Source organism: Dromiciops gliroides, chromosome 1 (assembly GCF_019393635.1).
Source record: "Dromiciops gliroides isolate mDroGli1 chromosome 1, mDroGli1.pri, whole genome shotgun sequence".
Lineage (NCBI taxonomy): Eukaryota > Metazoa > Chordata > Mammalia > Microbiotheria > Microbiotheriidae > Dromiciops > Dromiciops gliroides.
In genome coordinates this window covers 489,632,833-489,646,217 of record NC_057861.1, presented here as the reverse complement: position 1 = coordinate 489,646,217, position 13,385 = coordinate 489,632,833, and the positions used below count along the sequence as shown (strand labels likewise).

Below are 13,385 nucleotides of genomic sequence, written 5' to 3'. Positions count from 1 at the left end.
CCATAGTAATTTTCAATGGTGAGGGTTCTTTTCTGTTTCTTACTCATATTTTATCCTCTGTTGTGCCCTTTAAGGTTGAGTTCAGCTCCTGAGGTACATTGTACACTGTCCCAAGCTTCTTTTGCTGGGTACCAGGGGTCCAGGCACTGGCTTTCTGTTCTGAGGCTTCAGCAGCTTGCAGCTTGCTCATTGCACTGGGGTGGCCTAGCCTAGTTGGGCCTTTTGGGTACCAGATAGCCCAGATGGCAGATTGCCTTGTGAGTTGGAGCTGGAGGCCTCACAACTGGCCTGCTGTGCCACTAGCTTGCTGAGCTAGTACTGAGGGTCCTCAGCTGCTGATCTGTGCTGTGGATAAGAACCTTCTGCTGGCTTGCCCAGACACTGTCTGTACTGAGCTGTGCACCCCTTTTACCTAGATGAAACAGACCTTTCCTGAAGATCTTTTAGGTTATCTTAAGTTGGAAGATTGTTTTACTCCATTTTTTGGAAGACTTTGCAGCGTTAGAATCTGTTTAGAGTCTTAATGTTGTTTCTGAGGGAAATTTGGGACAGCTTAGGCAGCTTTCTGGTTCCCACTAAGTGGGCTCAGCTTCCAGAACTCCCAATTCTGATTTTTAAGGGTATATTTTCTTTGGAAATTTTTGTGCCTCTTTTACCAAGCCATTGACCCTCTTTTCATAATTTTCTTGCATCATTTATTTTCCCAATTTTTCCTCTACCTCTCTTATTTGATTATTTAAATCCTTTTGATGTCTTCTAGGAATTCTTGGACTTGTTTCCAATTAAAATTTATTCTTTAAGGTTTTGCTTGTAGTTAGTTTAAAATAATTGTCTTCTGAGTTTTTGACTTGATCTTCCTTATCACCATAATAGCTTTTTTTTTTTTTTTTTTTTTGGTGAGGCAATTGGGGTTAAGTGACTTGCCCAGGGTCACACAGCTAGTAAGTGTTATGTGTCCGAGGCAGGATTTGAACTCAGGTACTCCTGACTCCAGGGCCAGTGCTCTATCCATTGTGCCACCTAGCTGCCCCCACCATAATAGCTTTTTATGGTCAGGTTCTTTTTTTGTTCTTTGCTCATTTTTTCTAGGCTATTTCTTGACTTTGAACTTGTTAAAGTTGTCCTCTGCTCTCAGGATGGGGAAGCACTGTCCCAACATTTCTTTGTGCTACTGTTTTCAGAGCTAGTTCTGGGGGTTTGTAAGTTTTCAGTGCTTCTAAGATAGTATGATCCAAAGAGAGGTGTGGTCATTACTCTCCTGACCTGTGCTCTAGTCTTTACTCAGGAAGCAACTTTGTTCCCCTGAAACCCACAAGTGATATCACTCTTTTGGGCCCTGAAACTGTGACTGGGGCCCCTTTTCTACTATAGTTGCAAGTGCTAGTGCTCCTTTCTACCTTGGAAATGAGACCAGGAACCCTGCTCCCCTGTGGTCACAAGCAGTAGTGCTCCTCTTCACCAGGGAATTGTGATCTAAAACTGTTTATTGACAATGCAATAGAGTCCTATATCCAGTTCCAGTAAAGGACCCCCAGTAATCTCTGATAGGTTGTCTAACCCCCTTTGCCATCCCTGAATTGAAAGCTCTTGAAGCTTCTGTTGTAGCTGGTAAAGATGCCTCCACAGCTTGCTGATGGTGGCATGAACCTAAGTCTGGGCCAGCCTCCATCCCAGTGTCACAGCCCTCTCCTGTTGACCTAAAGTTCTCTTGAGCTGGGAAAATGTCTCACTCTAACCATTTGTTGGCTCTAATGCTCTAGAATTTGATTTAAGGTATAATTTTAAAGTTGTTTGAAGGGGAATGTTGGGAGAGCTCAGCCGAGTTGCTGCCTGTGCTCTGTCATCTTGGCTCTGCCCCTTGAACCATTAATTTTTTTTAGGATCATAGACCAAAGGCCCCTGAGGTCTATACCTAACTCCCTTTTTGTCAATGAGGGAACTAAGACCCAGAGTAGTCAAATGATTTGCCTAGGGTCCCAAAGGCACTAAGTGCCACAGCTATTATTCAGATTAGTCAGATTTCCTGACTCCAAAGGCAGGGTACTTTCCATTTAACCATTTTACCAGACAACTCTGCTTAAATCCCTCATAAAGTAGTAAAGCTTCAAGGCAATAATGTGGAAACTTTTTTTTAGTGAGGCAATTGGGGTTAAGTGACTTGCCCAGGGTCACACAGCTAGTAAGTGTTAAATGTCTGAGGCTGGCTTTGAACTCAGGTACTCCTGACTCCAGGGCCAGTGCTCTATCCACTGCCCCACCTAGCTGCCCCAGAAACATTCTAAAGTATAAAGTAGCCACAAAAACATTAGGTAGTTATTATCACTCTTGGAGATTTTTTAAATAGGGAAAGGACATGATAAGAATCAAGAAGTACAGTAGATGGATTAGACTCTGGAGACATTAGAAACAAAGTAAATCAGCACAGAGGTTTTGAATTAGTCCAGACTGTGACAGAACCTTACCTGGGTATAGGAAGGGTTGATGCTGGATCCAGCTACTCCATGAAACAAATAGATGGCTCCATGGTTTTCTTCCTCCCCTGGTGCCCCCACGGCCACATCTGTTAGCTTATCCCCATTTATGTCCCCTAGCACAGTCAAGGCTGCCCCAAAACGGCCAAAGGGGTGTCCTTGCTGCCCCCGAAGAATGCCGTTACATTGCCACTTGGCATTCTGAAAAAAAGGTTGTGAAAGGTTTGAAAATCCAAGCAACACTTCCAATTTTGTAACAGATTTTCATCCCACAAATTCATAGTATCCCAGAACCAGAAGGAACACCAGAGGCTGCCTAGTCTGACCTGGATCTAAGAATCCCCTCCTTCAACATACCTGATAAGTATTCACATAGCTTTTGCTTAGACACCAATAATAAGAGGGTGCCCACTACTTCTGGAGGCAGCTCATTCCATACAAACGGTTCCAATTGTTAAGCAACCTCCCAGAATCTTCTATCCATTTTTCCTAATTTTTCCTACTGGCCTTAAGCAGAACAAATCCCAAACCTTTTTCCACATGCTGGACCTTAAATACTCGAAAATAGCTACCATGTTGTCTCTCTCCTCTCCTCCCCTTCCCTCTCCTCTTCTCTAGTCTAAATATTCATTCAACTCAATCGCCTATAGTATGATTATGAGCCTTTTTTTACTATGCTGATTTTTCCAGTTTATCAGTGTCCTTTCTAAAATACTGAACAAAATATTCTAGATATGGCCTGGCTGGAACATAGTACAATGGGAATAGAATTTCCTTTATTTTGGACACTATCCTTTTCTTTATACAGTCTAAGATCATGTTAGGTTTATTTATTTATTTTACTTATTTTATTTTTGGTGCCTTATTATACTCATATCAAGTTTGTAATCTACTAAAACTCTCAAACTTTTTCCATTTTATACTATTGAAGTTGGGGTGTGTGTGTGTGTGTGTGTGTGTGTGTGTGTGTGTGTGTGTACCAGGTGTAAACTATATTTATGCCTATTAAGTTCCATTGTGTTAGTTTTGTTCCAATGTTTTAGCCTGTAGAGATCTTTTGGGATCTCACTTATGCCATCTAACATATGTCAGTTCATCATTCAGCCCAATGTTCTAACCTGTCCAGAAATTTTTGTATATTAACTTTGCTGTCCAGGATTATTAACTGTCTCTCATCTTTGTGTCATCTGTCACTCTGATAGGCATGACATGTATGAAACTCTATGCTAATACAGTTAGGGTATTAGCGATCTCTCCCAGATCACCTGTCATTTTGATGAACATGATCTTTATACCTTTAGACAGCTAAATGGCATAGTGGATAGAGAGCAAGGCCTGAAAATCAGGAAGACTTGAGTTCAAATCCAGCCCCAGACACTTACTAGGCAAGTCACTTAACCTCTGACTATCTCAGTTTCCTTATCTATAAAATGGGGATAATAATAGAACCAACCTCCCAGAGTTAGGAAGATAAAATGTGATGTCTGTACAGTGCTTAGCACAGTGTCTGGCACATAGCTATTATTATTAAATCGTGGATAAAAGATAATAAACAGTACAGAGCAAACAGACACATCCCTGATGTACCTAAGTACATTTCAGGTTGTCATTGACCCAGTAATGATTTCTCTGGTTCCAGTAATTCAACCAGTTTCAAATGTAGTGAATTGAACTATCCCACTATCACCTAGTCCACATCTTTCCATTATTTTCCAGGAGAATGGCATGAGACACTTTGTTAGATGCTTTGCTGAAGTCAAAAGCATTCCCTTGATCCAACGGTCTAGCAGCACCTTTTATAAAAGGAAATGGGATTAATCTATGATGAAACCATGTGAACTCTCTTCCTTTTCTAGAAAGTTCCTATTTATCCCTTTATTAATACATGCTAGAATTTTGGCAGGAATTGAAGTCAGATTCACTGGCCTATAATCTGCAGACTTTTCTCTCCCCTTCTTTGAAAAATAGGGATAGTTGTCCCCTTCCAATCTGTGGAGCCTCTATTTTCTATCATTTTTCAAAGATCATTAATAGTAAGGTCACCCAGTAGAGGAGGGGGAGAAAAGAAAAATAGAAAGCCAACAAACATATTAACAAAGTAGAAAAGAAAGGATTTATGAATTGAATATGCATTTTAAAAATTAGAAAGCCAACAAACAAACCTAAAGTAAACATGAAAGGAGAAATTAAAAATTAGAGGAGAAATAGATTAGTTGGGAAAAAATGAAATAATAAATAAAACTAAAAGCTGTTTTTTGAAAAGATAATAACATTGATAAACTTTTAGCTGATCTAATTAAAAATAAAGCAGAAAATTAAATCAATAAAATAGAAAATTAGCAAGGTGAAATCACAACAAAGCAAGAGAAATAAAATAATCAGAACCTATCTTGCATAGTCATACACTAACAAAACTGATAAAAATTACTGAGCACACAAAAGAAACAGAAGAATACCTTCAAAAATATAAAATGCCTGAACGACGAGAAGACTAGATATAGATATTAAACAACCCACTCTCATAAAAGAAACTAGATCTAGCTATAAGGGAACTACCGAAGAAATTTTAGCTAACTTTGCTTCATATCAACACCTAATGCTTTGCACTGGAATGTAACCTGCCTGAACCTGGTGACTCAAACTCTTTCAGATCAGCTAAGTTCTCCCTTGTTACCTCTTTACTTGTCTTGGGTTTTAACTATTAGCCATTTAAAATAAATATCTTCTCCAGGACAAAGATTATTTTCCTTGGCCAAGAAACCTGAAGCCAAATATAAGTTAATTAGTTTTTCCCTTCTCTCCACAGTCCAGTATTACCATACCATCTATCACAAACAGTGGTCCTTTCTTTGGTCCTCCTCTTTTCTCTAATGCATAGGTGTATATATGTATATATGTTTATATATGTGTATGAATGACAACACAAGTGAGGGAAGATATATATATATACACACATATATACATACACATATGGGCATATGTGTGTGTGTATGAAAAGAGGGAGACAGAGAGAGCACTATATCCTAGCTACCCCAGGTTCATTCTCAGATTTAGCCCTCCTGACACTACTCTCAGAGGCCCCTTGTCTTATTTTGAAATCTAAGTGGGCTGATGAGTTTTCTCTGTGAATTCACTTTAGGCTCTTTAGAGACCTCTTTGGACCACTCTCCTAGCTATACTCCCATCCCCACTGCTAATCTCCTTACCCTCCAAGGTAATGGGCAGATGGACACTTGGCCTCCATGGTTCTGTCCATAGTAATGGGGAGCTCCAATGAGGATCAGGTCAGTGTTGCTATCTCTGTTAAGATCCACAGGGCAGAGCGTTGCCCCAAAATAGGAGCCAATCTGAGAAGACAAGAGGCTGAAATTACATTCCCCTCCCACAGCAGAGGAAAGAAGCAAGGAATTAATTCCTGTGTCTCCCAGGTTCAAGAGTCTTCTTGTTTTTGGTTTTTTTAGTGAGGCAATTGGGGTTAAGTGACTTGCCCAGGGTCACACAGCTAGTAAGTGTTACGTGTCTGAGGTCGGATTTGAACTCAGGTCCTCCTGACTCCAGGGCCGGTGCTCTATCCATTGCACCACCTAGGTGCCCCAAGAGTCTTCTTAAGAACTCCTCTCAATACCCACAGTGCTATCTCTCATACACTGTTTCTTTTATCACAGAACTGCCCTTTCTTCTTTATAATCCCAAGTTACTAGTTTTTCACCTGTGTCCCTTTGACCTCAGTCTTTTGCACCCAGGTTCCATAACTCATCACAAAGATCACAACCATCCCAACGTGCTGGTATCGAGGGGCTCCCAGAACAAGGCTTTCAGCCCTATTCCAAGTGAATGCCTCAGTAGAATAACCTGAAAAGACAAATCTCCAATGGATCTCAGGTTTTTACCTTATGTCTCTTGACTTCTGCCCTCCTGATGTTCTTCCCCAAACCAATCTCTTCCCAGACACAAGAGACTTTCCACTCCCACCCCAACACCCTTGCCCAGTCCATCCTTACGTACCCAGGTAAGCATCATTCATGTCCTTATTTATATTGGATGTCTTGATAAAAGTGGCACTTTCAATTGGGGAGTACAAGAAGGCACCCCCTGACCAGTCAAAGCTCCCCACAGCTCCAAGCACTGGCCCTTCCTGGGAAAAAAAACACACAACTTTTCAGAGTTGGGGATATTTGGAGAATGGTATATCCCAAAGAGAAGTGCCTGTCATTGATTTGACAGTTTTCTTCTGGATCTTTCTCTTCCCTTCCTCTTTTCCCTTCTCCTCCCCTCTTCCCAATGTTGCCCTGTGCTAGTGAAGGATCCACTCACAGATGTAAATGCAGCACTGAAGCCCTCCTGAGACATTTCATGCTGGAAGGAGATACTGTCCCTCGACTTGGTACCTGTGAAGAGTAAAGATACTTAAATTTCTGGTTGAAAGAAAGAGTTTGGATAGTCAAGAGACAAGGGCATGAGTTTTGGGAGTGTTCAGAATGCAATAGCTGGGACAGGGAATGCAGTATATTTACATATTTTGTAGGGAAGGAATGAAATAAGCACTTATTAAGCACCTATTACATGCCAGACACTGTGCTAGGCACTTTACAAAAATCTCTTTTGATCCTCACAACAACCCTGGGAAACAGGTGCTCTTATGATCTCCATTTTACAGCTGAGGACATCTAGACAAACAGAGGTTAAGTGACTTGTCTAGGGTCACACAGCTAGTAAATGTCTAAGGCTGGATTTAAATTCAGGTCTTCCTGACTCCATAACTGGCACTTGATTCACTGTGTCACCTAGCTGACTAGGGAGGAAACTTGCACTGGAGATAGAGTTCCTCTATCATGGTTTGGGAGTGAAACATTTTAAGGGCTCAGGACTGGGGTTCTGACTTACCCTCAATGGCAAAGATCTTCTCTTTCAGCTGGTTTTGAATATTACTGAGTGCTCCAAAGTTGTCAACCCAGAAGACGTGATCCTTGGAAGGCTTTGATGCAATTTCATTTAGTTCTTGTTTGGAGGACAGATGGTCAAAGGCTGATCCCACCTTCAACATGGAAAAAGGGTTAGAAGCTACAGGGAAAATGTCCTTATCCCAGGAAGTTCTGAGGGGAAAGAGGCTCATTGTCTTCCAAGTTAGGACAAGGTTTATTTCTTCTTGAGATCAGGAGGATTGGCAAGAGATGAAGGGGAAGTTGTGCTTGACAGAGGACATTCCCATTGGAGCACATGTAGAGAGAGGAAGAAGCTGCCCCCCTTTTTTGGGGAAAAAAGCCACAAGAGAAGTTACTAATGGCTGTCTAGAAAAGAAATTAGGGAGACTGAGGTCCCTCTGTACCCCAATTGCATATCGGATGATTCCTGCTTCCTCTGCCTTGGGGATGACATCTCTGTATTCCAGGGTGTCTTCATATTTCTCCCCATCTGTGATGACTATGAGGATCTTAGTGGCATCTTCTCGTGCTCCACTAGATTTCTGAAAGAGTTCGTTTCTGCCCAGGGAAGAAAAAGAGCCAAGGTCTCATGGAGTTCATTCCCACTGAGAGAGGAAACTCATTAGGTCCAAAAACATAGCTGGGCCCAGGGAAAGAATGATCAGGAATGTAGCCAGCTGCTCTAAGGAGGGAAGAAACAGAGCCCCAAGTATAGTCCAGTTCTGAAACATAACCAAGACTGGGAGGGAGGCAAGAGCCAATACTAGTCTCTGTGTATACCTGAGGCTGAATCATTCAGCTCTTCCTAAATTAAATGAAAGATTTGGTTCTGAATAAGGATTCAGTGCTACACTGAGGTTCAGGAAGGGAGCCAGAAACAGTCTTAGGAAAGTGGCCTTTTTACTCTTTCCTCCCCTCCTTCTCAGCATTGCTCTGTCCTATCAAGGTGAGGGAGTCTTTCACTCCAGCATGTCCCCCTTGACACTCTCAGCAGAGAGTGAGGCACCTGTGCTGGAAGAGAGCTAGACTTTGTATGCCAGAGGAAGGGAACTTACACTACTTTTAGGATGCCTGAGGCAGTTTTTGTCACTCCAGACAGTTGATTAATATGATCCACCAGCTCTCCAGGATAACGACTCTTCTTGAATGTATCAAAGGTGAAATGTATCTTGAAATAACTTGAGAACTGCATCAGGGAAAACTGTGGGGAAAAAGCCCCTAAGATCACTCTCTGTTTGAAATTCACTTAAGGAAGCAGGATGGTGAGGTTGTGTGTGTGTGTGTGTGTGTGTGTGTGTGTGTGTGTGTGTGTGTTGAGTCAGTAATCATCCTCTGTTCACCACTCCCACAAGAAAGTTGTGTTAAGGGTTAAAATTCTAGCTAAACTGTCTAAAATATCTAATGAGTGGTCGCCAATAAATTATAAGCTTTAGCAAGAGTTAGACTTTTAAGCATTTATTAAGGAGAATAAGAATTTGGTAAAGAGAGAGAAAGGCTTAGATTCCTATCTATTAAAGGGAGAGCACATTCCTAGCTCTGCTCTCCACCAGAGTCCTCAGGAAAGAGAACGAGAGCGAGCGCCAGTCTCTTCCTTCCTCCTCCCACTAGTCCGCGTCACTTCTGACGCCAAAGAAAAGACTCCTGGTCTTGTCCTCAAAGACCTTCGTTTCATGGGCAGAACTCTTCTACAGTAAGTCTCCAGCAGGTGGCGTCATTCCAATCGTTACAGTTGGATGGTGAAGAAAATACAGCTGGGTCACTCAGTCGATTAACATTTATTAAGTGCCTGCTATGTGTCAGGCACTATGCTAAACATTGGAGATACAAAAAGAAGCAAAAGATAGTCCATCTTCTTCCAAACTAATGGACAATAGCAAATATACACCAACAAGCTATATATAGGATAACTAGGAAATAATGAAAAGAGGAAAGGCAGTGGAAGTAAGAGGTGTTGGGAAAGGCTTCCAGTAGAAGATGGGATTTTAGCTGGGCCTTGGAGGAATCCAGGTAGTCAGTAGGCAGAGATGAGCAGTGGGAACATTCTAGGCATGGGGGACAGCCAGAGACAATTCCTGGAGCTGATAGATGGAGTGTCTTGTTCATGGAATATCAAGAAGGCCAGTGTCACTGGATATGTACTATATGAAAACATGGCAGGAAGTTAGGCTTAAGAAAATTTGAAAGGGGGCAGCTAGGTGGCGCAGTGGATAAAGCACCAGCCCTGGATTCAGGAGGACCTGAGTTCAAATCTGGCCTCAGACACTTGACACTTACTAGCTGTGTGACCCTGGGCAAGTCACTTAACCCCCATGGCCCCGCAAAAAAAAAAAAAGAAAAGAAAAGAAAAAAGAAAACTAGAAAGATTGGGGGTGGGGGGAGTAGGGCTTGGCTTTATAGGGTTCTGAATCCTCCAAAAGGGATTTTTGAATTTGATCCTGGAGTTTATTGAGTAAGGGAATTGCATAGTGGGACTTGTGATGTAGGAAAATCATTTTGGTGGCTGAATAGAGGGATGGATTGAAGTGGGGAGGGATTTAAGGCAGGCACATTCACCAGAAGATTATTGCAATAGTCCAGGCATGAGGGGATAAGGGCCTGGACCACAGTGGTAACAGCGTCAGAAGAGAGAAGGGGTTGTATTTGAGAGATGTTGCAAAAATGAAATCAATAGGCCTTAGGCAACAGATTGGATAGAGGAGTGGTGGGGAGATAGTAAGAAGTTGAGGATGACACCTAGGTTGCAAGCCTAAAGGACTGGGAAGATGGTGTTGCCCTCAACAGGAACATAAAAGGTATGGGGGTGGGGAGGACCGTTTAGGGGGTAGATGATTAGTTTGGCTCTGAACGTGTTAAATTTAAGACATTTACTGGACATCCAGTTGGAAATGTGAAACTGGAGGTCAGAGGAGAATTTAGGGCAGAAGAGGTAGATTTGAAGATCATTAGCATGGAGATGGTAATTAAATCCATGGGAGCCGACAAGATCACCAAGCAGGGAGAGTAGTATAGAAAGAGAAGAGAATGCAGGACGGAACCCGGGAGTCCACCTGTGGTTAGAGGGCATAACCTGAAATGAGGATCCCACAAAGGAGGATGAGGAGTGATCTGATCGGTAGGAGAAGAAGCCCAAGACCAGGTTTGGGAAGTGTATGTGTATGGATTGGATCAGCAGTGATCACCTGAATGATGCCAACAACTGAATGGAAACCTGAGAAAAAAGAGCTTCCTCCAGGTCTCAATACCTGCCTACCTATTATACGCTCCCTAATTTGTGCCCCTGGGTTTTCCTCCACACAACCAAACCCAGGCAATCTGTCCCAGCCCTCACCTGGGTGTTGGGTCTTTTAAACTGGCTCATCACAGCTTTCACAAAGTCTTTCATTTTCTTGAAGTCAGATTTGGAGATGCTGCCAGAGCCATCTATCAGGAAGGCAATATCAATACCCTGTTTGGGACACTCTGGAAGAGAGAAGAAGCAGAAGAAAAAGTCTCCAATGAGATAACACTTTGTATCTCTTAAAGGATGAAATAAATGCATGCTGTAATTGTTTTGGTCATCATTATCATTATGTCCATTTCACTACTTCCCAGCTAGGTGGCACAGTGGATAGAGTGCTAGGTCTGGAGTCGGGAAGACCTAAATTCAAATCCAGCCTCAGACACTTATTAGCTGTGTGACCCTGGGCAAGTCACTTAACCTCTGTTTGCCTTAATCTCCTCAACTGTAAAATAGGGACCTTGGAGAAGAAAATGGCAAACCACTTCAGTATCTTTGCCAGGAAGAAAAGCCATAAAAATTGAGTCATGAAGAGTGGGACATGCTAAACAATAACAACAACAACAACACCCACTTGCCCTCATTCACACTAGTACTAGAACACATTCTCCAGGCCCTCCTAATTTCCTATCAGAAAAAATAGGATTGTAGATGGATGAGATCTTCAACCGCCACATTTTACAGATAAAGCAAAAGTCCCAAAGAAAAGTCACTTATTCATGATCTAATAGGTAGTATCAGAGCCATGATTTGAACCTAGGTCTTCTTCTTTTTATTTTTTTTTGTGGGGCAACGAGGGTTAAGTGACTTGCCCAGGGTCACACAGCTAGTAAGTGTCAGGTGTCTGAGGCCAAATTTGAACTCAGGTCCTCCTGAATTCAAGGCCAGTGCTTTATCCACTGTGCCACCTAGCTGCCCAAACCTAGGTCTTCTAACACCAAATCTAGTCCTCTTTTCCACTTTAGCTCCATCATTTCTCTTTCAGGGTTTCCTCTTCTCTCTACAAACCAGTAGGTCTTCTCTAAATACTCAGGATATGGCCCTGTAACTTCCCCTTTCAATTGCAGGGCCCTTCCCACCTACCCGAACCTGCTCCATTTTTTGCTCCTTGCCTCTTTTGAGAGCAGGAACCCTTTCCAAAACACAAGGGAAGCCCTCTCAGTGGGAAGGGTTCCTTCTTTTTCTTCAAGGACTCACCATGTGTCAAACGTTGTGCTTAGGTAGGTTTTGGATATAAAATCAAAGGGAAATCCTCCCTTCCTCCCTTCCTTCTTCATTTTTCTTTTTTTTTCTTTTTGTGGGGTAATGAGGGTTAAGTGACTTGTCCAGAGTCACATAGCTAGTAAGTGTCAAGTGTTTGAGGCTAGATTTGAACAACTCAGGTCTTTCTGAATCCAGGGCCTATGCTTTATCCACTGTGCAACCTAGCTGCCCTCTGGTTTCTTTCAAGGCTCAGCTCACATGCCCCCTCTCCAATCTGAGGTCTATCCTGATCACCTGGTTGTTAGTGCCCTCCACCCTCCCCCCAAATCACACAGTATTAACTTTATATTGACTATTTACTTATCTGTACATGTTTATCCCCGATAGAATGTAAGTTCCTTAAGGGTAAGGACTGCTTTGTTTTTGTTTTTTTGTCAATGGACCTCAGCACTTAACACAGAGCATAGGGCACATAGTAGGAGCTTACTAAATGCTTGTTCTATGAATTAATGGTCTGAGTATTCTACTCATTGCCCTTCCCATCAGAAGTATTCCCTGCTCATATCTTCTGCAAAGAAATCTGACACAGTCCCCACCTAGTGACTTACTTTGTAGGGCTGATGGGAGCTTGTGACGCAGCTGCAGATTTGAATTTAACACAAAGCAGAAACCTTTCATATAAATATTCACCCCGCAGGCTTGATGTATTGTGGGTCCACAGGCCTAAGGAGTCAAAAGAAGGGTTAGAGGGTCTGCTAAGTCCCAGGGGTTCCACCTGAGCTCTAAGCCAAGACAACCACTTTCTTCCACATGCAGACATTGTATCCCCCAGCCCCAACCGCTTCCTTACCTCGTGGGCCCCATTAGCCTCCTGTGACCCAGGCCAACTCACCAGAATCTGTGAAGGGTTTGTACCAGCTGTCAGAGAGAACCCCAGGGACATATTCACTGCTTCTAGAGGGACTGGAGAGACACAGACATGCATAGTTCACACACATATAGAGGCAGGAAGGACTGAGAGGGGTCACCCCCTTGGGCATGCATGTATGGGGAGCTATGGTGGAGTGTGCTTCAGCTTTAGGATGAGGTAGCGTATCATACAGTAGAAAGCTTAATAGATTGGGAGTTGGAGAACAAAGTTTCAAATTCCAATTCTGCCACCTGTGAGACTTGAACAAGTTACTAAATTCCTCTGTGTCTCAGTTTTCTCATCTGTAAAATAAGATGACTGGACCAGAAGCCCTTTCCATCTCTAAATCTATGATCCTGTCATCCTGAGAGAGGTGTTGTGGAGTCAGGGAAATCAAAGGAAAGGCAATGAGCAGAACCAAGACCACATTGTATATAGCAGTAGTAATATTATTATTATTATTTTTGTTTGTTTTTAGTGAGGCAATTGGGGTTAAGTGACTTGCCCAGGGTCACACAGCCAGTGTTAAGTGTCTGAGGCTGGATTTGAACTCAGGTACTCCTGACTCCATGGCCGCTGCTCTATCCACTGTGCCACCTAGC

At 42.6% G+C, this 13,385-nt stretch overlaps 1 protein-coding gene across 1 annotated transcript in view; it reads right to left on the bottom strand.

The window, feature by feature from the left end:
* The window catches only part of LOC122729484 (integrin alpha-D-like), a 41,567-nt gene that overhangs the window by 19,773 nt on the left and 8,409 nt on the right, over positions 1-13,385 (bottom strand). The window contains exons 4-14 of the mRNA XM_043968386.1: positions 12,766-12,836; positions 12,482-12,596; positions 10,722-10,852; positions 8,449-8,594; positions 7,798-7,951; positions 7,356-7,506; positions 6,786-6,859; positions 6,477-6,606; positions 6,181-6,323; positions 5,678-5,818; positions 2,463-2,672 (exon numbers count right to left, since the gene is read on the bottom strand). Coding sequence (XP_043824321.1) covers positions 2,463-2,672; positions 5,678-5,818; positions 6,181-6,323; positions 6,477-6,606; positions 6,786-6,859; positions 7,356-7,506; positions 7,798-7,951; positions 8,449-8,594; positions 10,722-10,852; positions 12,482-12,596; positions 12,766-12,836 — 1,466 coding nt within the window. The remainder of the gene's footprint in view (positions 1-2,462; positions 2,673-5,677; positions 5,819-6,180; positions 6,324-6,476; positions 6,607-6,785; positions 6,860-7,355; positions 7,507-7,797; positions 7,952-8,448; positions 8,595-10,721; positions 10,853-12,481; positions 12,597-12,765; positions 12,837-13,385) is intronic.